The 27,108-nt window shown below is 35.7% G+C and overlaps 1 protein-coding gene across 1 annotated transcript; it reads left to right on the forward strand.

Annotated features, from left to right (window-relative positions):
- The first annotated feature begins 6,331 nt into the window (after positions 1-6,331).
- LOC149559339 (PLAC8 family protein) lies at positions 6,332-22,884 on the forward strand. The gene is made up of 5 exons (XM_089833272.1): positions 6,332-7,848; positions 13,971-14,034; positions 21,214-21,378; positions 21,618-21,683; positions 21,769-22,884. The coding sequence occupies exons 1-5, from the start codon at positions 7,214-7,216 to the stop codon at positions 22,003-22,005; spliced, it is 1,167 nt and encodes a 388-aa protein (XP_089689398.1). The 5' UTR covers positions 6,332-7,213; the 3' UTR covers positions 22,006-22,884.
- The last annotated feature ends 4,224 nt before the right edge of the window (positions 22,885-27,108 follow it).

Consider the following 27,108-nt stretch of genomic DNA (forward strand, 5'->3'; position numbering starts at 1 on the left):
AAAACATAACATCATAAGAACAAGGAAATCTAACATGCTAATCTAATAAGCAATGGATACTCCGACTAAGTAAATAACATCATCTAATCATATGCTAAACATCATAATATAGGAATGCATAAAATAAATAACATCATCTAAACATGATATCCAAGCATTCCATTGAAAGCATAAATCACAAGGAAGCATACTCTAGAATCTTGAATATACCAAGTGAAACATCAAGCACTGGTCACACTAGAATAATGGACTATCTTTGTACACCGGTCCCTAATAGTGGTATAGGTAGCTACACCTCCCAACTACATGGAACCCATAGGTTCCCTCCCATCGTGTTGATGGAGATAATGATCCAACCATAGACACACACAAAACAACATCCATGGCTATCACTCACGCTAGACAATAAAGATGACTAAAACCAAGATCATGAGATAATGCAAGTACAATAGGTCCTGGTTAGACACTTAATGGGTAACTATGTAGGGACTTTCCTAGAGGGTAAATTGCTTGGCATCAAGTAGCACAAGCTAGTATCATGTGACATCAATTTGCCAAAGGAAGGCATAAGCACTATGTCCTTGGGGCAGCTCTAGGTGCTCACCATAAAGTGTCCTCAGGTGAACTCTAGGTACTCACAATCATTTTATTATCTTTAATTTATTACCCAGTCAAACTATTTAGTTATCACTTAATTAAGCCTTCTTCATGCCAACTTGGGAAATAGTCACCAAAGCTACGGTAGAAGGCCCTCCATGATGCTACCCTACCCTACCCATTCTCATCCAACGATGAGTGCTTGTAGGCATGCATATTCCCAACCCAACCACAAATGAACATAACTCCACCAAAATACAACTGGGAGTTTGGGCCTCACAAGTCACCCAAAAAATGCATGTACATATGCTCGTGTGTGGGTGCACCACCATTATGAAGGTCATAATAGAAGGGTTGGATGAGAACACAAGCAAAATCACACTCAACTGAATACAAGCTCAGGAGTATAGATGTGACACACATCCCAATACAACATAAAAGTGCAATAGTGGTATGATTTGAGAACTTGAGAAAACTAGGTGGTACGCAAATCAAGGTAAAAACCTCAAAACTCAAAAATTTCAAAATTAAAACCTATTTGGTCTTAGGGCACAAAAGTCGTGGAAATCCAATAAAATTTAGGTTCAAACGTCGTATGCAAAAACAACCAGCATAATTGTGTGAAACCCCAAACTCTCATCCCAAAAATTGGGAAAATGTTCCTACTCATCCAACCAGGTAGAACTAATAATTATAAATAGAGGGGAACATTAGTTCTCAGCCTCCTAACATACAACTACTAGAAATGAAAGTAAAAACGAAGCTGAAACACAAAAATGGGAGAAGCCTACCTGACAGCCAAAAGGGCTAAAATGAGAATTAGCCAAATAAAAATAAATATCCTGCAGAAGCCGTCAAAAGTCACGACAAACCAAGGTCTCCCTGAGTTGAATCCAACGAGACAGATTTCGTGAAGCTCCCATGCCTATAGCTCTCATAATGAATAGAAACACAATCCTCCAGAAGAGGATTTTGGAAAAAGCTCTCAAATTTCTAATTTTCATAGGTGGCAAGTGAGGAATAAATTTTCTCTTTGGACACTTATTCACTTTTTGAGTGAATAATCGATTAGGGTAAATAACTAGGTAACCAAGTTAAACCTCAAATCAACCTAAATGAAAATTGGTTATTCTAAGTAATTGATATTCATCTATGGAAAAGCTTCCAAAAATTAAAAATCAATTAAAATAAAGCCCGAAAGCCTGAAAACCCTTAAACCAAAATCATAGAAAACCTTACAAACTTTTGCAACAGTTGCGAACCTTTAGATGCATAGACACATTCACGGGTCTAGTCGCATCATGCAAATGAGTCTAGATTTAATAATTAATGGAAGGTTTAGTTTAAACACTTAAATAAGATATGTCGACCATATAGGGACGACATTGGTAAAATATGAATAACTAAATCGCTAACTCCATCTGCCACTACCAAGGATATAAATCCTACACACTAAAATACAGGGTCAAGTGCAATTGCATATAATAACATAGCCAAAGTAATAAATGCATTAAATAACCTAATTTAACCATTTATTTAATTATACTAAAATAATCCATTTACATCACTCACATTCGCATAAAGCATAAAAAAACAAGAATGAAGTAATTAACCATAGCATTAAATCCAACATATAACCAAATCATAGATATGTCCAAATACTAGATAACCATATATTATCATAAAACATATTGTCATCTCAAAATGGCATCATCATGCGAATATGATCAACTAAACAACATAGTAATCTAACATCTATGATACTGAAATCAAAGTATAACATCTGACCCTCAGGTCATCCCAAATGAAAAAATAATATGAGTAACAAGTATCTCTCGGATCAATAAATGACAAGGTACAAACTGCAAATACGAGAGGCACTACACGCCTACTCGAGTTGTGTTATCAATTTTGTTATATGTAGTTTGTAAATTCTCAACTATTATTTTATTAATATTATGCACATAATTTTTCTTGTTATCAACACCCCACAACTCCAAAACATGAATCATTTCTTTTCTCCCTTGACAAATAATTGTGCCTTTCCAAATATACTTTTATTTTGAAATATTCATCCCACATTTTCTGTAATTTTTTTAAATATTGTTATCAGATGCCATATTCTCACATGGAATTTGACTTAAAAGTAGACCCTTGTCCATTTCCATCAAATTTCCTATGCCAAATAATATGTTTCTATCTTTAGAACTACCAATTTGTTCCTCTTCTTAAATGTCATCCTCTTCATGACCTTTAATAGGTTGATTTTGATTACGTTTTGTATGACCTTTCATTTTGTCATCTCTTATTCTATCATATTTCCTTGATCTATCCTTTTATTCCCCATTGAATACTTTGATCTACAAAAAAAATCTTTTAATTTATATTCAACTAAATATAATTTAATTCTTCAATTTCGAGTATAAAAATAACTATGTGAAAAAAATAACCTTATTGACGATCCTTGTAATTGCCTTCCCAACTCCACAAAAAATTTGATAAAAATTGCTTCAAAAGCAAGCAAGTGTGTTGAATCAGCCTAGGTTACGATTGAAACACTTTTGATCATAACTATTTTGGCTCGAAACTGTCTTTGTGACATCCTATGTGGCAGTCACACAAGCAAAAAATGCCGTTTTTGAAAACTTCTCACTTCCAAGACTAATTTCTCCATTAAAAAAATGAAGTTTCTTCAAAAACTAAAAATACACTTTTGTAGATATTAGAGTCAATATTATGGTCATATAAATTTTACAATGTTTTGAGTAGTTATAGTACATTATAATTTTAAAATATAAAAATGTAGGTATTTTAAGATTCAAGAAGATATCACTTCAAAAAGGGAAAAAAATAGTAAATCATGTTCAAAAAATGAAAATTATATATGTACCTCTAGAGGAGAGAGTCCTCTTCAAGAATACGTAATTTGATTTAAGAAATATATAGATTTGATAGGAAAAGTTTTGTGGGAAAAAAATTGTCAATTTTTGATAAAGTCGACTTTGAACAATTAAAATGAAAAAAATTTCATAAAATCATTTATTCTTACCACTAGCTATACATGTCAACTATGATATATTACAAAATTAGAGCAAAAAATGATCATTTCCATATATTTGTTTGGTGGGAATGAAACTCAATATTTTTAACACTTAAAAAAAACACTAAAAAATGGACTTAAAAAATTTAAAAAATGCAAAAATTCTTACTCATTTTTTAAAATAATATTACACACATAAACTTCATTTAATTTTACACATTTCATTAGTACATCATCTTCAAATTCTAAACACAAATGTTACCTTTATGTTGTTAAAGTTGAACAGTTTAAGTTCTTATATCATTTTCTTTATAAAAGGTGACATAGATTTGTGTTTTAACCCAATATTTTGGATTTGTTATGTTGAAGTTTGATCTTCACAGGCTATTGGAATATTAGGTAGTGGGTTTATTTGTTTCTTTATTGACCTTTAACAAGGTTACAACCTTTTAACAATGATTCAAGGTCTCCTAATAGGTTATTGTCCTCTAACAAGGACTGTTGTACTAAACACATGGTAATTGGTACATAACAAAGTCATATCCTTTCCTAGTTATTTAACTCGTTTAAAAAGGCTACTTAAAAATAGATAGTAGATTGCATCAAGCATCTCCCCACAATTAGCTCTTGTGCTTCGATGGAGTCTCTGTAATCTTGGTTGATAACTTATGAAGGACAAGCCTATCTATATGCCACATTCAAACACCATGATATTGTTGGTGCAATTCACTATAATTGCCACCTTACAAATAATATTTTGACAACGGAATGGAACTACAAGACAAGGACAACTTTGTCAAATATTACAAAACATATGATGTGTAGAACCAATGCACGAATACTTCCAAACTCTCAATGATGCAGGCATATAAAAAAATTACATCAAATGAAACTGATGAATTTGGTAGCTTGATGTACCTAATTGCTACCAATGATTTAGTCAAGCCACAAAATAGAAGAATATTGAAATTGTTGAATTGTTTGATTGCGATAAGTATTGCGAAAAACCCTTGAGCATAGGAGACAACATACTTGGTGATGAATAACTCAAAAGAAAGGTACTACATTGCAAAGGTCAATGCATCATACCTGCAACAAACATATGTACACAATAAGGCCTTGTAAATGGATCTCTCAATGAAATAGTTGAGATTATTTATAGACCTAGTTCTAAACCACCAGATATTCTGATGTATGTTGCAACAAGTATCGATAATTACAATAGGCCACTATGAAACCAAAACGACCCCAAAATTGTACCAATAGTTATGTTATCACTCTAGATAATTAACGACAAATACCACTCAAATTAGCATGAGCTATAACCAAACACAAACCCCAAGGTTTGACACTACATAAAGGAACATTTGATATTGACAAAATAGAGAGGCAAGAGTTGACATTCACAACCATTAATGTGAAGAGGTTTCCACAACTCATTATATTATTGAGACACATTTATGGATTTGATGCAAAACATTGACACACAATCAAATTTAAAAATTCATCTCAATAAAATTCACAACAATCTCCAAAATAAGGTCATAAAACGATATTTGCATCAAACTGATGCCTCCTTTGAGAGAAACTCCAAAATGCAAACTAAACGATACATAATTATAAAGAAAAAAGAGAAAGATCAATTATAGCAACTCCCTCTCTAACAAATCAAGATTCACAACTTAATACAACAATCTTCTTAAAATATTTGTAATTATACATTGTTTAAAATTTTTTTATAGTTAAAGTGAGAATTAAAAAAAAAAAAAAAAACTCACAAATGATATCTTCTAACTCATAGTCAAAATAAAAAGTGAAAAAACAATTTGAAATCAACCTAATTTCCTCTTTTATAATTGTTTATCTTACTTATCTCTTATTACATATAACTTAATATCTTACCATCAACATAACCTATACACCTACTTAATACAAATACTAATTTACAACTAATAGTAAATGCTTAATTATCATTATCATTATTATTAATGAATTCATCATTTCCTTAAATCACATTGAGAGTAGGGCGTGCCTTCAACTTTAAATAAAAAGCCTTCATCTACTATATCTCTCAACTTCAATTCAAAGGTTCGTTAGGGTGACTGGTTGTGATCTATGTCACACCTACTACGTTCTATCTACTTTGGAAATTGCAATTTCCCGCAAGGACTATAGCTCCTTTTAATTATTAATCATTACCTATAAAACAATTCACAAACATTGAAAGGTGGAAGAATAAAGTAGTGCCCACTTAAAATGAGAAGCTAAGAAGATCAATAATTGCTCTCGACAAATGAGATCATATTTTGTAACAATTTATGCAAACTGAATGACACAAAATAAAAAATCTATAAATCTAAAGATAAAAACCAAAAATAAGAATTTTTTTTAATATTGAATACAAATACAATTACAAAAGAGTACAAAATAAAACAACTTTACAATTATCTCTTAAAATAGAAATCTAAAAATGTTTATAAATAATTATTATAATATTTCTGAAATCTACAAAACCACCATTTAAAATTGAAATGGAAAGCAGTTTTATGATGACAACTGGAAACAAAAAAGCAATGAATGATGGGCTCCTTATTTGTTTCTTTCTCCAGCAACAATCCACAAATAATAATAATAATTTTTATTACGAAGATTTGACACACCACCTATAAAAGCGAACTTTAGTTATTACCGACCACTTCAAAATTTCTTAGAAAACAAAACAAAAAAGTTCTAATTACCAACTTTATAACTGGTTAACCTAATTTCTCATTTTTAAATATAAAAAAACAGTGCGTAGAAATTCTAGCACGCAACAGCCGACGGCACAATGCTCTGTTACGAGTTTTATGCAAAACAGAGAGATGCCATTGAGTCCTTCATTTTATCCATTATTTGTTCATAGTTCGCTGGAGCTACGAAATTTCGGTATTTTTAAGGAGATCAGAGTTGTGAAATCTGAATCAACGATAAGTTCAAAGTGTTGAATTTAAAATTGTTTTTTCATTTATTGAATTTGAGCTAGAAATCGTCGAAACCGGCATCGGAATCGCTGCAGAGGCTGAATCAAAGCTACAAATAGTGGAAGGCGGCCATGGAAATGGTGTGGAAGCTGCTTCGACAAAGAAATTGAAACTCTTTCAGGTGGACTTTTTGCAGGCTTTCGTTTCATGCAAAACTTGTTAAAGGCGTCTATGAAATGGTAGATAATGTAGAAAAAATCGATGTTTCAAAGCCAGCCTTGGTATTTTCGGTTTATTTCTTAGTAAATAACGATTCTAGCTTGCTTCACGGAAAGGATCATGCTTTGGAGAAGTTTTGCTTGGCAGGTGGGAAAATGTGGTTTTCTTGAAGGTCGGTGGTGCTTTTCTTGTTGAAGCTTTCTTTAGAGGATATAAGCCTCTGGGAGGAGATTTGAAGACGGATGGGCTCTTAGTATTTGAATTATTTGCTAGTGACATTGGAAAGGATGTTCTGAGGATTTGTTTGTCGCGCGTGGACAGTCACTGTTTCATTTTTTATTTTGCTGAAATACAGTCAGGACAAGCGGTTCGAATACCTGGCGGACTGTCTGTGTTGATGTTTTTGAAGATCTTGTCTGAATCGAGGCATTGGAAGAGGTTTGCACAGCATTTGTACGGCCTTCCGTGCGTATTTGCTCTTCTTCGTGGTTTTAAATTTTGGCGAAAAATTGTCCAGACAACCGACTGTAGAGAAAACAGCGATCCGTGGAAATTTCTCTGTGTCCGCCGTCCTCTGCGGAACGCTTTTCACTGCGAAGTTTTAATTGAGTTACAGCTTTGCACGGGCTTTGTTCTTGATTCTTTCTTTTTCAGTATCGGAGTTTGGTGTGTGAAGGGAAAATTCCTTTTTGTTGAAATTAATAATTTGATTGAGGTTAAGGTGTTGACGGTTGAAAAAATGGAAAGGGGAAATCTAGGAGACGATGATTTGAAGGAAGGGAGGCTGGAAAAGTTTAAGGAAGGACATACTAACTGTGATTATGAGGGTTTGGATGTCGAGGATCATGGCGAGGACATGGCAGTGCTTGATTTTGATGTTCTGTGCGCAACCGTTGCTATGCAAAGCGAGCATTTCTCTTTTGATTGTACGAGGTTGTCTGAAAGGGAAGGCGTTGGCGGAGTGCAAAGAATGTGGGAAGGTGGATTGATGGATTGCTGCGACGATCACAAAATCCTACTGGAAACGACATGGTATTTTTCTAATTTTCTTCTATTTTCATTTGGTATCAGGTGGTTGACAAGAGTTATCTTTGTAAGGAGGGCCCTTGATTCTCTAGTTCGTCAGCCCTTGGTTCTCTAGTTCATCATATAACTCCTTTCGGGTAAATCAATTGGAAAATCGGCATATGGTTTCTACCTGATATTGTTTTCGAATAAGTACGTAGTATCTAATGTTAAACAGCTGTGAATACTTGTAGCGAACCATCAGCTTGAACAATGCATGAACTAGGATTTTCACAAATTCTGTGTTTTGATTCAACCATTTGACTTAGCATTTCAGTTGTTTCTTCATTTTTCGTATCCGGTTTGTACATTAAAGTTACACAGTGATCCAGTGCATTTGACTAAGTGGTAAGGCGGAGCGATTTCCATATAAAAGGTTAAGGTTTAATTCATAAAAAGAGCATTGCAAATGGTAGATGTAAGGTGCCTTGACAATGGAGAATGTAGCGAAATAGAGCTGTTAGCTTAGCAAGTCACGTTACTGTCGAAAACCACCCAGCATAAGAAAACGTGGTTAGTTGAAGCTATTAATCTAGTTAGGATTGAAGACCAATCTCTGCTCTCTTAGGATAAGGTGAACAACCCACTAAAAGATAGCTGAGGCCCAGATTTAAAAAAAAAACGTGGTAAGATGGAGTTATTACCACAGTAAAGGTAGGAGTTAAGTACCCTTGATAAGATGGACATTCATAAGAAGGGATCTGAAGCGTGTTAGTCTCTACTCTCAAGGGATCTTACATTTATGGATATGGTAAGGTGGAGTGATTACAATAGTGAAGGTTAGTGTTAAAGCCCTTTGCCTTTCCCGGTAGGCTAAGATGGCCGCGTCACAATTGCAAAAGGGTAATTTTGGTCTATTAGTTTCTAGATGGCTTAGCAAAAATGAAAATAACAAGCACTAAGTCTGCATTGATAGTATTGATATCAGGACTGAGTAGGTCCATTTTCGGTTCAGATGTTGGCCATAATAATTAATGCAGAATCACACAAAACTTGAGAATATTAACCTGTAGCACCATCAACCAGCCCTCGTTGCTGCAGGATATAAATCGTGTTTCGTTCTTTGTAAATTTTCCAAAACAAAAAATTAGATACTAAAATGATGGGGAGAGGAACTTCTTTACAGCTTTTAACTTTTCACACATTTCACCTTTATTTTTGTAAGCTGCTTAGGTGAGCCAAGTCACAAGCTTACTTGGTTTGGGACAGGGCAAGTGTCCCGTGGATTATTGAATTTAAAAGCTGTGCTCAATGTGATCAGTCTGCACTAGGCAACCAAGGATCAAAAGTGGTCAGGAATTTTAAATTTAGACCACAGATCTGAAATTTAAATTTCTGAAATGGATCAATTTCATGATTTTATTCTGCATTACAACCAATACTCTATAAGGGAATGAAATCTACCTGAAACACAATTTCTTGGTGCAGCAAGGATAGAGGGACCTCAATGAGATCTGTCCAATCCTTGCAGCAAGAGTAACACAACGGAAACAACAAAGAACAATTGAGACAATAGCAAAATCAGCCTTCTTATTATCAGAAATTCAGTTACAATGAACTGCAACACGGAATCTTATATGCGAGGCATACAGGTCTGTTTTACAGATTAAAATTCCTTAGCCTCAAGCTTTTGAGAGCTAATTTTCTAACTAATGCCTAAACTAGGAACAACTCCCTGAAATTATTCAGCTGCACCACCGACAAGTTGGCCTAAAAGGATTACATCTCCCAATATGAAGAATGTGTCAGGAACCAAATCAGATGGATCTCCTTCCATAAACTGTGAAATCAATCGCAATCCAAGATACACGTCCACACATCATCCAAGAACATTGAGATATGTGCCATTATGCTTCACCAATCAGGAAATTCCTTCACATGATCGGAAAACATTAACTGGCTGTGAAACATGAAGAACAACTTGACCTGCCAAGAATCTTCAATAACTCAAGCGAGAAGCAACAGGTCAAGGTGCAGAACTAGGTAAAGATCCAACACAATGTCTAGAACTCATCCCTAGGTTCCCGACAGCTAGGCACGCAGTCACAAACTGAAGGTGCGCAGAATGAAACTCAGAGACTGTACAAACAGGAAACTGAAAACAAACATAGTGTTGGTTGATGCAAGATGCCAAAATCCAAAATGCATCCGCATCAATTCTCCTAGATGAAGTATTGTACTTCTTCCATAACATGTAATTTTGAGGTATGTTAGCAAGAATGGAATAAGATAGAGCACACTGCACTCTTCGCTACTGAGGATCTTAATTCCTTAAAGAATTTTAATATGAACTGCAAACATGAGTTGCTGAAGATAGACGAAATATTGCTATTTGAGGGTCCATCATATCAAAAGTTTAAGAAAATGCAATAGAAAGGAAAAATAAATTCTCATAGTTGACATATTTTATGTCTTCTATGATGTGTAAATAAAGCCATAGTAGTATTTATAAATCAGGTATCATAGCAAAAAAAAGAAGTGATTGAGGTCTCCACAATAGAGGATTCAAATAAAAATCTATTCGACAAACCCAACATTTGAGTGAATCTATTTTGGAAAATAAAAACTTATGGATATCTCTCTTTAAGCTTCATGAAACATTTTTAATTCAGGAAGTTGTTATTTGGTGAATCATGTACATTAATAAATTCTATTCGATAAATTAAATTTCTTAAACTAGATTGTGTAAAGTATGGACATTCTGGTAAAAAGCACCGCCAGTGATTAATTTTCTTTATCTTAATTATAAATTTGACTTGAGAAATTAACTCATCTATAAAACTTTCCTCCTGCTAAATTTTTGAGAACTGCCCAGAAACCCTATCCAAAGATGGACAGTTCATTTATGTTTGAATCAGGCAATACATAGAAAGTATAAGTGTAAAACTGAACCTTTAACATTTGTAGAGAAAAAGGGTGTCATGAATTTTTCCAAGGCATTCTGAGCCATCATCATTTACCTTAGTTGAGTAGGTTTCCCGCTTTTATGGGAATGCACCCTTGGGAACATCCCCATGTGTGATCCATTTTGACCCTGTCTACTCTCAGATGCTTTAATTTGTAGTTATTTTTGGTTTTCAATTTCTTTTGAATATGGCCATGCCTATTTTGAACTTTCCCAGGTTTGGAGTTGCTTCCAATCAGGTTCTATTGCTTCTCTCTCTCAAAAGCCTAAAGGGCACTAGATGAACTTCATATGATAAACCTTAAAAGCAATGAGCCTCCACTGTTTTGTGTTATGGCACTACATTTTAGGATCTGAAGGAAAGTTTATGTTCACCTTCCAAGGCATTGGAATTGGAAAGATTGTTATATGCCAATGGCATTTTTAACTTTTCACAGTTTGGCCTGTTGGAAGCCTTGTGATTTTTCCTGGAAATAATGATTTCTTTTCCAGGGACTTGGAAATAGAAATGTAGTTCCACATAAGATGTTATTTCTTTTAGACTTTTTGATATGTGAAAGTGTTGAAATAGCAGTGATAGTAAACTGTTCATTCTATATGGCTTTTGGAAATTGGGGGTTAGATAAATTTAAAGGGCTGCTGCACTGGCTCCCACTTTGAACTTTGAAGCTGTACCAATTATCAGCAGTTCATCTCAGGTGCAGTGGGATTAAATGGTTCTGTTTAGAATTTTGTAGCCATTTTAAAGCACTCAATCTATTTTTTTTTTTTGTTTGGAAAGACATAAAACTTAGTTGTGTCTAATTCAGGTATTCTATTTTGACATGGTAGCCTGATTAAAACCTGCAATCCCTTGCAACTCAATACCGCTGCAAGAAGCTACTAAATTATCATATGAGAAATCCCGAAACCTCCGTAGAAAAATATGGGGAAAACCATGCCAATGAAAGTGGAAAAAAATTAACCTCTGAGTCTGATTAGTCTCTACATAACAAAACATCTCCCACTCCCTGAGACATGTTGAAAAGGAGATGGAAATGTCCCTAGAAATGTTTGTACTCATGGGTTTCTTTTGTCACTGTCTACCATCGTCTCTGAAATCTCCCAACCAGAAATTGACATCTCCTGCCAGAAAAATTAGGGCAAAACACATTAAAAGGTAAAGAAAGGAATGTAGATAAATAAAATAAGCCCGCATAATGTCTCTTATTGATTATTTGGATAATTCCAAAATCCATGCGAAGTTATAGTAATCAGATCTACCGAGTCACTGACAGTGTAGATTTTGAGATGGACATAAACAGTTGTATGACTGATATCATTTTATTGTAATGTTCTAAAGAGAGATTGCCTCAACTATTTACTGTTCTCTTGATGTCTGATTTACTGTTGTTGTTTTCAAAGTTCTATGCCATGATATTTTCTGAAAATTATTAAATTATTTTAAAAATAATGTCGCCATTTACCTGTCTCCGATTTTTGAAAATTAGATGTACTGGTACTGGTACTAGTCTCTGGCATCTTCAAATACCCCTGTTGGCTGGTGACTATGCATTTTGAACATTCTTCTTAGATGAAATGGGGATTTAGGTTTATGGAAATTTCTGAGTGACAAACACATTTGATTCGTTAGAAGACTGACATTCATCCAAGAGATTTCTTATTCACTCCAATCCAACCATTTGTTTGTGATAATCTCAGGCAATGGATGTGATGGAACGCACTATCTGATAACAATTGGTGTGTTAGTTCTGCAAGCTTGATGATTAATAGGTTAAAAGAAACATGGTTGTAGAATGAGCTTCTCTAGGATCACTAGCTAAATTGCTTCTCTTTCAGTCTTGTAAAATGTATATTTTGGTCTCTGTTTCCATTTTAATGATAAGTGAGACAGCAAAATTTTGTTTTCAGTTCTCATTTATACTGAAGTACAAAAATGTTGTTGAATGTTATCCAATTAATACAGTCTTTCCTCGAGCATTCTTATTATAGGGAAATCACCGAGTGAGAGTTATTTTCTGCAGGACCAAAACTGGTTTATTAGTTATGTTCAGGCACCATGAAACGATGACTGTTGAAACAGTATGAACTCCACACACTAACATTGATATTCCTTTGAAAACATTGAAACAACTTAACAGCAGCAAACCGCTAAAACCAGATAGACTGAAAACAGTAAAACCATATAGACTAAAAACAGACTTTCACGAACAGGAAAGACTACCGGTGTCAAACTGTACAAATTAAATTATTCCAGAGCATCCTTCAACAACACAGTTTTATTAATGATACCATATTATTAATACAGAAGAATTTTTCTTTCAATTGCTGTCTCTTTCGAAGGAGCTTAGCCAATGAGTTGGAGGCTGTCCATGTCATTTCTGATTTATTATCTCACATACACTAATCAGTTTTATAATTCCTCAAAGGATTATAGCCAGTTCTTTGAACTGATTAGAAATATGGTTCTCAACATGTTGCATGATCAGTTAGAAACCCCAACAATATTATTTTAAATGTTTCAGCACAGACAAATTTTCTTAATAGACTTATCATTTCAACTTTGGTCTTTGCCCTAATCTCTTCCATCTCTTTAGCACTCTGGTGCTTTCTCCAGATGCTATTTTGCTAACAGGCAAATAAAGGCAAAATGGAATTACTAGAAAAAGATAGAGATAATCAGCTGACATTGAAATAAAGGGGAAATGCCAGTATGGCGGAAGGAAAAAATGATATACCTCATTCTTGATTGCATTTAACCACCACAACTCTTATTGGTATCAGGTCCTTGGGATGCTGAGAAACTCAGATAACAGTGTCCTATTGGACAATCTTCAAAGGGGATAAGGAGATTATTTTCTTACCATTGAGAGGTCTTTTGAATCAATCAGTCAAACAATAGATGTTTTACTTGGTTAAATTTTCAAGATAACTTGGTCTCCCTTGTTACCTCTTCATCCACATGGTCATGACCCCCCATAAAACAATGCAATATCATAAACTCAAAAACTTGGAGCAGGATTTCCAAGCAAGGAAATATTTTTATCAATTAAAATATTTGAATTCAATATCATCCCAGCAATAATGTAATTAAATGCTTGTTACTGGCCACTTGTAAAAGTCACTGTTTTATTGTATTGTAATAACTATACAGTATCCTAATGCGATGTTCTGATTATTGTAGTTGTCCATCCTCCACATTTGGAAAGAACATGCGAAGGGCTGGTTTTGGGACATGTATTGCTCAGGTATGTTTAAATTTTATTTTGAACTTTTATCTTCTCCATTGATGTTTTATGAGTAGAAACTCATATATGAATACAAATAGGCTTGTTCTGTTATTGTTAACTATTCTTTTTACCCGTTGCATACAGATGCACGTACGCACACCTTAAAATTTTACTAATTTTTGCTAGATAATACTGACTTTTCTCCTTTCATCTATATTTTGAGCGTATGCAACTCTAGCCCATATCAACTAATTAATTTGTGCTATTGTCAGGATGTTATTTTTTTTATCAAGTTATTATCTTGGGAATATTTCTGATTTCAGTTTGTGGATTTAGTTAAAAAAAGCTTGGCATTGGGTTTGGCCAAGCAAAAACATATAAATTCAGAATATATACATATTTGCAGCTGTAATTACTAATTATGGTAAAAGTAACACAGCATCATTTAATAAAGAAAGCCACCATAAAAATAAAAAATCCTATGATTTTAAATTTCAATTATCAAACTCAAATGTCATGATATAGGCTAAAATTAAAATAACATTATCAAGTGTCAATAGTTAGCCATTGCTGATTAGGAATCAACATCAACTCCAATTTTGACAATGTGTTTAAATATGCCTAATGACGTGATGGTTGGTGAGGAACGATCTTTTCAGACTTGACATACATTTGTTTGATCCAATCAATGTTGGTGCCAATTGTTACAACATAAAATTGAGAGAGCGGACAACATAGGGTGTCTCAAAGGCATGTGAATAATGTTCTTGAACTAATAAATTAGCTATTCTACAATTGTTGGCATTGTCCATTTGAGTTGAAATTTTCAAGGGCCCACTTCCCCAATGGCTGTGAGGAGGGAAGTTCGCAATAAATGCACCATCCTTCACCTTGCCTCTCACAATCCACTACCTTCAACAACATCGCGTCTTTAGGGGACATTCCAGCAACATTGGTCGATAGCTGATTTCTTGCATTTTCTTCCATCAATTGAAAATGATAGCCTGTTATGTCAACCCATGAATTGTGAAGAACCTCCTTATAGCAATATCAACTATGTCAACTGCCTGGACTGGTGAGCTGTTGGGAGTGTAGGGAAGGAGCACTGGAGGTGCCTGACCATAGACTGCTTCATATGGAGTCATTTTAGAGGCAGTGTGGTAAGAGGTATTGTACCACCATTCAGCTAAAGGGAGCCACTTGGCCCACTGATGTTGCTGTTCGGAAGTGAAGCAACGAAGATAAGTTTCCAAGCATTTATTGACAATTTCAGTTTGACCATCAGTTTGTGGGTGATAGCCCGAACTCATCTTCAGTTTGGTGCCAGTTTTCTGAAACAGTTCAGTCCAAAAATGACTGGTAAAAGTTGCATCACGATCAGAGACAATGGAAGAAGGGAGTCCATGAAGACGAAATATCTGGTCCATGAAGATTTGTGCAACAGAGGAGGCAGTATAGGGGTGGCTGAGGGCACAAAAATGACTATATTTCGAGAGACGATCAACCACAACCAAGATCACTGTCTTGCCACCGGATTTAGGAAGCCCTTCAATGAAATCCATAGAAATATCAGTCCAAATCCGTGTAGGGATGGGCAATGGTTCGAGCAAGCCAGGAAGGAGGGTCGTTTCACCCTTGTGGCGTTGGCAAGTATCACATTCAGCCACCATCTGTTGAATCGTCTGTTTCATCCCTTTCCAAAAGAAGTTTCTCCTTGCTCGCTCATAAGTTTTGAGGAAGCCTGAGTGCCCTGCTGAAGGAGAAGCATGGAGTTCATAAAAAATAGCCTGATGTAGAGCTGGGTTCTGAGGAAGCACTAGCCGACCCTTGTATCGAAGAGAAGCACCATCCCAAGAGTAATGTGGTATAGCAGAAGGATTATTGGCTAGCTGGTGAATGATTTGAGATAAAGAAGAGTCACTGTCATAGCCCTGCTGAACAGACGCTAACCAATTGGGAATGGGCATAGAAATAGCGGAAAGGGAAGCTTGATTATCAAATGTGCGAGAAAGAGCATCTGCCACAATATTCTCCTTACCCTTCTTGTAGGTGATCTCATAATCATACCCCATGAGTTTGCTGACCCATTTCTGTTGTGGAGGAGAGGATACCCGTTGTTCCAGGAAGTATTTCAGACTTTGGTGATCGGTTCTGATGCAAAAATGACTCCCTAAGAGGTATGGCCGCCACTTCTGTACAGCATGCAAAATAGCCATCATTTCTTTTTCATAAGTAGAGAGGGCTAGATTCTTACCAGAGAGGGCTTTGCTAGTGAACGCAATAGGATGGTCATCTTGCAGGAGAACAACACCCAATCCATTGCCGCAAGCATCACTCTCAATAGTGAAGGGTTTGGAAAAATCTGGCATTGCGAGAACAGGTGTACTGCACATAGCCTGTTTCAGTTGTTCAAATGCAGTCTCAGCAACAGGGGTCCAGGAGAAGGCATCATTTTTTAACAGAGCTGTCAATGGTGCTGCAATTTTCCCGTAATCTTTGACAAACTTGCGGTAGTAGCCAGTCAACCCCAAAAAACCCCGAAGGCTCTTGAGAGTTTTAGGATGCGGCCAAGTTTTCATGGCATCTATTTTTGTAGGATCCACCCGCACTCCATGGTGTGCAACAATATGCCCGAGATACTCCACTTCCTCCTGGCCAAACACACATTTAGATAGTTTTGCACAGAGTTGATGATCAGAGAGAAGTTGCAAGACAAGCTCCAGATGATGGAGATGCTCAGCCCAAGTTTTGCTATATATGAGGATATCATCAAAGAAGACCAGAATGAATTTCCGGAGGTATGGTCGAAATATGTTATTCATCACTGCCTGAAATGTTGAAGGAGCATTCGTGAGGCCAAAGGGCATGACTAAAAATTCATAGTGACCATCATGTGTGCGGAAGGCAGTTTTAGGTATATCCTCCTCATTAACCCGAATTTGATGATACCCAGAACGAAGATCTAACTTGGAGAAAAAATGAGCCCCATGAAGTTCATCAAGAAGTTCATCAACAACTGGAATGGGAAACTTGTCCTTTATAGTGAGATGATTAAGTGCTCGGAAATCAATGCAGAGTCGCCATGACCCATCTTTTTTGCGACAAAGCAGAACTGGAGAAGAAAAGGAACTGGTACTAGGGCGAACAATACCTTGCTTCAGTAAGTCACGGACAAGTATCTCGATTTCGGTCTTCTGATGAAATGGGTAGCGGTAGGGCCTGATGTTGGGCGGAACACTGCCAGGAAGGAGCTGAATACGGTGGTCCTCTGGACGAGAAGGAGGTAATCCCACAGGTTCAGCAAATACACCAGAATACTTGTCCAAAATGTGTTGGAGATCGGCAGGAGTGCTAGAGACTGCTGATGGCTGCATCTGAATGGAATGGAGCTGAGCGATGACACCATGTGAATTCTTCTTAAGAAGTTTTTCCATACGGTGTGAACTGATGATGCTGAGAGACCCTGGCTGTAAGCCTTTCAAAGTGTGTTGGTGCCCCTCGGCTGAAAACTGCATCCAAAGTTCAGCAAAATCCCAGAGAATGGGGCCAAGAGTGCGTAACCATTGGGCACCCAAAACCACATCACAGCCACCTAAGGGTAAGGCAAACATGTCAGAGCGCATGTTATAATCGCCAATAGAGAGACGCACATTGCGACATTTCCCTTTACAAGGTAAAGTGCCCCCATTGGCAATCATGACTTCAAAGCTAGAGCAGGGATGGATAAAGCAATCAGCCTGTTTGGCTATTCGTGGATCAATGAAGTTATGAGTGCTACCAGAATCAATGAGTATAGTAAGAGGGATATTCTTGAAGAAACCCTGGACCCGCATGGTTTGTGGAGTAGTGACTCCTGCCAAAGCATGGACAGATATCTTTGGTGGAGCTTCTGGTGAAGGAGGTTCAGGCTGGTGAGGCTCAACCTCATCATCCACTGTTTCCTGAGCATCTACATATTCTTCCAGTTCCGGTGGAGAATCCACATCCAAGAGATAGAGCTTTTGCTGAACACATCTATGGCCCCGAGACCATTTCTCATCACAATTATAACAAAGCCCTTTGTCTCGCCTGACTCGCATCTCTGTTTCAGACAAGTGCTTGATCGGAGTAGTTCTGGGAGCTGGTATGACTGGAGGGTTGTGAGAACCTGTATTTCTGAATGGAACAAAATTAGATCTGGAGCGTTGTAGAGCACTAATCTTGTCTTCCGCTAACTTAGCCAACCCAAGGGCTTCCATCATTGTAGTAGGTCGAAACATTTTGACTTCGGAGCGAAGTGCATCCTTCAGACCACTGACAAAACAACTACGGAAGAATTCATCAGACAAGCCCTCTGTGTGATTAGCTAATTTTTCAAACTCTGTCTGGTATTCTCTTACAGTGCCTGTTTGACGCAGTTTAGTGAGTGCTCCTGTGAAATCATCAAAGGAACTAGGGCCAAAGCGCTCCAAAATGAGGGTGCACAATTCTCTCCACGTTGGGCCTACATTAGCCTTGATGTACCAACGGAACCATTGAAGAGCTTCATGTTCCAAATGAAAAGATGCAAGGGGGACTTTGTGGTTATCCAAAGTATTATGCAAGCTGAAATACTGCTCTGCCCTATAGATCCATCCAGTCGGATCAGAACCATCGAAGCGTGGAAAATCAAGCTTTGGTCCACGGAAATTGCCAGAAGAGGACCCAATATCTCCTGAATGGTTTCGGCTCATGGCGGACTGCTGAAAGTTAAGACCCAGAATTTTGTCATCCAGATCTTGAAGTTTGGTTTTGAGGGATGCCATTTCTTCTTCCATGATTTTTGCTCTTGTAAGCGTAACAACCATAAAGCAAGGTTTTTTTTTTTTGAAATGGGTAGAAGATGAGAAACAAAAACTTTTTTAGTTACGGCAAACTTGGATTTGGGTAAAACTCAGATAGGAAATGGGTGTTCGACGGGTGGTGGGAGACTATCTGGGGACAAGGGAAACAGAAAAATGAGGGTTTCAAGGGTAGGGAGGCGAAATGAGGCGAACAGTCCAAGAGGGATAAGGGAGCAAAATGAGGAATTGAATCTTGTGGCTCAGTTTGGTGGCGATTGGATGAGAGGTGAAAAAGATAGGGCAAACCCTAAAATTAGATAAATGAGGGATTTAGGGCTTTGATATGTAAAATTTGGGGTTGGGTCGCCAAGGAAGGAAGTATGTGAAATGATATTGCAGACGTTCTGCGGAAGTATAAGCAGAAACAGAAAGCAAACAAGGAAGCTACGACTAAAAAATAGAAAAATTTTTACTCTTTCTTTTTTTTTTTAATTTATTTTTTTTATTTTTGTATATTTGAACAGTCGACTTAGAAAAATTCACTCACAGACAGAACAACTGAAAAGAGTTATTGCAATAACAAGAGATATTAGAAGTGAGAGGAACCTGAAGGCCACGACAGAAAAAAAATTTGATGTAATTTCCACCCAGCGAGCCCAAGAGAGTGCTCTGATACCAGATGTGAAGAACCTCCTTATAGCAATATCGTGAGAATGCTCGAAATAACAGAATACAAAGTGATAGCAGAACTCAGAATGAATCTACTGATCGCAGGCCACTTCGAGGGGTTAACCTCCTTTGAGCAAGCTCAATACAATAAATTCGTCCGTGCCCATCAAGGGCCTCAACCTATTCTTATATACTGAGTACGATCTAGAAAAGTAATACTACCTATGCATGTGGGATAATAAAATATACTCACGGGACGACTTACAAAGCATATGCGTCCAACAACACTACTCTAACAAAATAAACAGAAGGAACACACAGGTTCCTAACATGAATCCCTCATGGGCTTCAATGAATCATTTCCAAATTTCACTTCCCTTTTTTATTAAGGTGCTGTGCGCCTCACAAACCAACATTGTACCCTCTTGGAGATGGAAATCGTTTTCACCATTTGTTGCTATTATGGTTAATGAACAACATTGAAAGTCAAACAATCTGCATAAATACATTTTGCAATGTTTTAATAGAGTTAATGTGACATGTCATTTCTAATGCTTACTTTGATCTCTTATGTATGGAGGACATAAGTTGTTCTTTAGGTGTGCTCATAAATGGATGGCTCTCTATAGGTTGAATATTAGATAGGGGCTTCATTCCTCAAATATCTTTATTTAACGAAGGATGATCAGATTTGTGGCCTGTTGCTTTTCTTGCATTCTCCAGCTCAATATATATGCCATCACTTGCTGGGATAGAATAGGTACAATATTCTTTCATAGGCAAGTTTTAATTATGTCTTCTACTTTATTGCTGAACTTGAATATGTAATGTCATATCAATTGCAAATCCAAATGTAACCACCACCCCTTGGAGTTTGTTGTACCGTTTAAACATATTTCCAAAAGGAAAGATTTGTGTCTTTTTTGAAGTGCAGCTGGTCCCATGGAACCAGAACTGGCTGCCATTGTAATCCCTATGGCAACAAGTTTAATAAACAACACATCTGGAAAAAAATGGAAAAAAAAGAACTGGGGTAAATTAAAAAATTTAAGCATATGCTATCGATTCATAGAAGAAAGAAAGAAAAACAGGGGTTTCAAACAATACAGGAGAGATCACTGTAAATCTAAAGTGCAGGAAAGAAGCTCTAAAGGCCTGTGTCTTTTGTAAAAACTTTCTTCCCTTGTCACTTTGGTAGGAATTGGGCTCTTGCACACATGTACGAATAGCAAATCAATCACTTTGGAACCTTCTCCAATCAATCTTTAGCTTAATTTGTGTCGGGCAAGCAAGAATGAATGGCTTTTGTTGCCTGCATTCATAATGAGTTAAACTAGTTTGTCTGCCTTTCAAATCCCTTAGAAATACATTTAATTTTCTGTAATTCAAAGTCAAATGTATTAAACCAATAGAAAAAGCCTTTAGAAAATTAAGATCCCAACACTTTAAGCTGAAATCGCCATGGGGTCGTAGAAACTTATTAGGGCTCTGTATGGCTCTCTTGGGTTCCTATAGGAGAAAATGTGATCCCTGGCTGCACCTGACCAGGATCAGGATCCAGAATGGAATACACCTGAACGAGCTAGGTAATGGGGACAAATTGGTAATACGGGCATTTTCTGCAGCTATTTTTGACTATGCATACTATTTCTATAAGTTAAGTAGACGTAACCAAGTTGAATTTGTACTATGTTTTGTTTATTGATTCAACAGTTCATCTGTTCAGGGTACAGCTCATTTTCTTTCTGGTTTATCTGTGCTTGCCAATTTTATTGCCTTCGGAGTGACGAAAGTGCACACCTTTTTGTACGTTGCTATCATTATCATGCTTTCAATGGCTGCATATGCTGGCTATTTCCGTACAGAAATGCGAAGGCGTTTCAACATTAAGGTAATGACAAGTGTTTTAGAAATTTAAAACTTGGGATCATAGGAAATGTGATAGTTGCATGAACGCTAACAAAGGAAACCAACTTTCATTTGCTTGAGAATCACTGCTCATATTTTAATTTTGCATTTACCGACATGCATGAATTGTGACATGTACACACGTTTTTAAAATTTTTAATACATCAGGCACACTTACCTTTTAACCGTGATCTGACATTGTCTTTATTCATATTCTTTCAGGGTAGTGACAGTGCACTAGATGACTGCATCCATCATCTATTGTGTTCCTCCTGCAGTCTTTGTCAGGTATGCTGCAAATTTCAGGGTCTCATATTTGGTTCATTTTAGCTTTTGAAATTTCCAATTATTATTCATCTTCATTTGTGCACAGGAAGCAAGGACACTGGAAATAAATAATGTCCAAGATGGTGTATGGCATGGTAGAGGCGATACCATATTGGTAGGAAGCTATAGAGATTCTCAGAAATCATCTGTAGAGCTTCAGCAACATTCTGTAGTTACAGTATCACCCGAAACCTGTTGTATGGACAAAAGTGAACATGCGTGGAGTAAATTGTCTGATCAATCAGAGCCTTTTGTTGGACTAAAACATGATTCATTTTTGTAGGAGCACCTATATCAAATGGTTCTTCAAATTTTTTGTGGAAGTAGCCAGCCACAATTCCTAACAATTTACTTCCCAGAACATACATCATTGGTATTTTTAGTTCCCTGCTAATGAATTTCTAGCCGGCCATTCCAATGAAATTTAATTGCAATCTTGTGTGGGGTTGGGTCAACAAGGTTGATTCAATGCTTGCATCCAATTTGCTTTCATGAAATTTAGATGATAGAACCATTTTTTTGTTGTTGATAAACTCGCGTGTACCCTGGAAAATATTTGATATTTTGATTACATAGTTGTATACACCAAAATGTTTTGATCTTTGATGGATCGTAGCAGTGACAGCATTTCATTCTCTCAAAAGAATTCCGTGCATACATTACCTTCGATGTTTCTTACGAAGGCTATGTATCAATTTTCATGGGAAGAAATTTCTTATTACTTCAACTAAATTTGGCAGGGAATGCAAAGACTCAAGTTTGTATCCATATGGTAAAAATGGAGAATTTCCTAAAGGGGAAAGAATTATGGTTAGAAGAATATCCGGTATTATGAAGCAGCAGTAGAGATGTAAATATCAAGATGAGAAGTTTGATCACTCTGCCTCGTAGCATTTGAAGCATCTCTCAATTCACCAATGCCTAACTCAGCTCAGAGCAATGACATATTCAAAGTTGAAATTTAATTGACATTCAAAAGTGCCTTTCCCTGCAGAATAGTTTAAATGATCCATTAAAAGGAAAGGGCATTTAACCGAAGACACCACCAATGCAAATGTATTTTTTCTGGAATATTCTTGTTTAAGAGGAAAAGGTATTTTGGACAAATTGCAGAATCTTCCAGTGGGAAGTAATATCAAGAGCATTGGCCTATTGAAAATTTCTTTTACTCTTAATAGTCTGGAGGGCCATGAAAAGCATCTCCGGTGTCGAGAATATCTTTTAATGGCGTACACTTGATAATTTGGAATGTAGACGAGTCTGTATTAAATAAGTGGCCCTGTGATGTATTTTATCAGTTTAGAGCTTTTCCCATTGTTTACATTTAATAACTTCTAATGTTGAAAATCGTATATCGCGTAAGTAAACCTTCCGGTGATTTTGATCATTATAACGAACTTTCTGCAAATCGTTTGTAGATGAATGCACGCATAGAAAGACGAATGTCGCAATGTTTAGTGGACCTGGAGTAGACGTAAAAGATCCGAGCAATTCACTTTCCAATGCTTTCACAGTACGGATTATTTTGAAGATTGTTTTCCTAAATCAAACAATTTCTTGACGAGACAGTTGACGTATTTGAAACTTGGTCATTGTTACGAATACTTTGAAGTTATTATTTATACAATATTTTTAGTCTAGTTCGCGGGAAGAATTTAAACGCGGGAAGAATTTAAACGCTAAAATTTAAGAAAGCTGGTCTTCTAAATATAGTGTCTCGTATTTGTGAAATAAAAACAAAGTAACGAATTATTTTTCATCTAAAATTATTTTAAAAAAATTGAAATTAAATGTTCGAAAAATTGAAATGAAATGTTTGACAAATTATTAAAAGCATTTTTAAGTTGGTGGTGTGATTTCCATGAATGTCTATGCAACACCATAAAATTTCTAATCAATCTAAATTAAAAATTAATTTATTAAAAATTGGAGAACAATGAATATAATAAGTGTTGAATTAACAATGTTCAATTTTTAGTCCATACATCATTTTTCACCTAGGGGCTCATATTTTTAGAGGAAAAGATTTTAAGTGAATCAAAATTTTAACAAGAAATTCAAGCTGATCTACTTTAAAATTAATTTTATATATTAAATACATTGATATTTGATTTTATTACTTAATATTTTGTCTTATTCCTTAATTTATTTTACTTTATCCCTTCACCATCTTAATAAACTTTTAATAGATAAATTCTATGATGGTTTCTAATATTTATTTATATCATGCGGTCATTTCTTTTCATTAATAAAATATAAAAATATGTTAAGAATATTCCAATGTGGTTTATAAAAAATTTAGTATCAAAATTTAGAATTTTGAAATCTTGATGGTTTTATTTGTATGAACAAGTTTTTTAAATTTTGAAACTTAAATTTGAAGTCGAGCTACAATCTAAACTCATGGGATTGACATGTAAAAAAGAGAGACCCCTCATAGGACCTTACTTTAAGAATTTTTTTTTTTACTACAAGATTATTTAGAATTTTTTGTTGGAAAATATGAGCTAATATCTTTTACAATTCAGAATTTAATTAAGTAAAAATGGGGTGGGGCTAAAAATTGTTTCATCAACTTAAAAATGTGTCACATATTGTGATGCCCCCAAAATTTGTAATAAAATGGCTTAATTGAATTAACTAATTAAATCACTCCATACTTAACATAATATTATAAAATACCTATAACTCATGAATTTAATTAATAAATAGAAGGGGCCCAAATTAATAAAGTAATAAAAAATGTTGGCCTATAACCTATTGTAAATCTCTAGATGCTTCTTGGAGCTCTTTTATAAGGAGATGTTGGGTATTGTAAATTATTATTGAATATATTTAACTCTTCTTAGTATTTGTGGATGCTTAAGGTTGAAGGTAGTTCATACAATTATGGAGGTGGAAAACCCTCTCTATTTTGTATTTGCACAATGGTTTTTCTTCTAGCATCAAATTTAGCCATTATAAAATGAGCTCAAAACATGAAAAATTGATCATTATTAAAACAAAATTACATTAAAATTATATGATTAGTTATTGGTTACAAAAGGGTGCAATGGTTAATAATGCCTCTCCATCCTTTATAAATGTAGATGTAAAAAACAAATGAAAAGACACAATTCATACTACCAAATTTTGGTGCATATTGAATGCATTAACCACCCTAGTCTATCATTGAAGATATTGCCTTAGTTAGATATTTCATCGTGCTTCATTATTCAATTTCGTGAAGTATTTTTTGGAGACAAATTTTGTATTAATTAGCAATATTTGATATTGTGATCAAAATGATAATAATATTCATTCTAGTCTTCGAGTATTTTGTCTCTCTCCATCCTATACGAGTCTATAATCATGGAAATAGATTGACTTAATACAATGACCAAAAGGGAAAATTTTTGTGTGAGGTAATTAAATAAAATATTAATAGCAATCATGTCCATGCTAAACAAAGGAAGGAATGACCGTATAGAGGGATTGATTACTTACCATACAAGAGAGATTCTACTATACAATTCAGGCATCCTCATTGTACACATTTTTCCTCATCATGTGGGCATCAATTCACCGTATGAGATAAAGGAAGGCCCCACCGTGCACTTGGAGGCTAGTGTATTAGGTGAGAGAATCCACACAAGAAGTGTAAATAAGAGATAAACTATACAAAAAGGGTTGCCAGTAGGTATGTCACCTTTCAAGTACATTACAATGGTATCAAAGCTAGTAATCTTGCCAACTTGTCAGATAATTCAAATTGAATCATGACATCGAGTGATAGATTCAAAAATGCATTGGGAGACTTAGAAGAAGTCAACAAAACTCTAAAAGACCCTAACAAGAGGGAAAAAGAAGATTGGTGAGACACTTAAGTGCATTTTTTTTTTAAAATCTTCAATTTGGTGTTATGGTATGACTTCTAAAGTGAGTCCTACTAAGTTGGTTTTGGGATGTGCTTTATCAAGCTAATTTTCTTACCATAAGGGTCTCTGATTGATGAATCTATTTTTCCTTCTGGTTATGATTTCAGAGGATGACTGTTGTTTATCATAGAGATAGATATAGATATACACTCATATTTGTTTAGATATATATGTAGATACACGTGTAACATATGAATGCATGTATGTACATAGTTGCATATATGTATATATGTGTGTATATATACACACTCATATATATATATACATATATACATATATATGTTATGGTCTTAATGCAAGAGCATCTTGAGGTAGTTGGCAATCTTGTATGTTGGAGTGGTTTTGACCTTGGAGTTGGGGAACTTGGTTGAAAAGAGGCGATGCTTAGTCACTACTGGGGTAGTTCCTAGTTTTAGTTTCTCAAGGAGCTTGGTGACTGAAGGAACTTGGTGATGCTTGTGGTGCTTGGTTGATATTCTATTTGGTGGATCTAGTGCTTAGTGATGCTTGTGGGAGCTCAGTGGATGTGCTTGCTTGGTATGTTTGGTATATACTTGACGTGCTCAATGGTTGCTATTGATGCTCGATGGTTTGGCTCACGATTGAATGTTCTTGGAGATTTGATCAACCAACTTGGTGCATTTAAGATTTGTAGTGTGTGATCTTGATGTGGATCAATCGTGGGAGACGTGAGGATCTATTTAGGGTCTTGGTTCTTTCTCCTATGTGTATTTAATTATTGTTATAACTCAACTTAAGACATGTTATGTTTATTTTGGTTCTAAATGATTCTCTTTGCAACACACTGACTTGTGGTTATGCAAGTATAAAAGAGGGGTTTGGGTAGTGTTCTAGGCAAGGAGTCAAGGATGGAGTAGTAGAGATTTGAGAAGGAATCCAGAGTTGCAAATTATGAGCTGAGCTAGTAGCTAAGAGTGGTATTAGGAAACAAGAAGGTTACTTGGTGGCTTACAAGCACAAGTTTACATCTTTCTTAGGGTTTTCACCAAATTGCTACACTGACCTGGGATAGCTAGGAGTATATGGATATTGTGAGATCTTGCAGAACTATTACTGTAATTTCTTTATATTTGGTCATAATTGAGAAGGCCTTACAACCTGAAACATTTTATTTAATCAGTTATTTGATGAGTAAAGAGTTGGATTTTCTATTAGATCTTGTATCTTGTGTTGTGTTTCTGCTATGTGGTTGTTTGTTAGGGGCTTGGTTACCTCCACTGGGGGTTTACTTGGCCTTGCACTATGTCACATAGTATAAGAGGGAAGGTTAGATCTAGTGTGTGATTTGTTGCTTTGGGTTTACAAAGATCTTGGAAGATACCTTCGAGAAGATTGAACCCTAGGGAAATTACAAATCTCTATGATGATGTGGAGATTAAGATTTTAGAGAAGGTTAGATTAGATTTTAGATCTAAGATGGAGCTGATGAAGAATGATATGGCTGTTGA

This window comes from Cupressus sempervirens, chromosome 5 (genome assembly GCF_028749045.1).
Source record: "Cupressus sempervirens isolate cs-2001-9-10 chromosome 5, ASM2874904v1, whole genome shotgun sequence".
Lineage (NCBI taxonomy): Eukaryota > Viridiplantae > Streptophyta > Pinopsida > Cupressales > Cupressaceae > Cupressus > Cupressus sempervirens.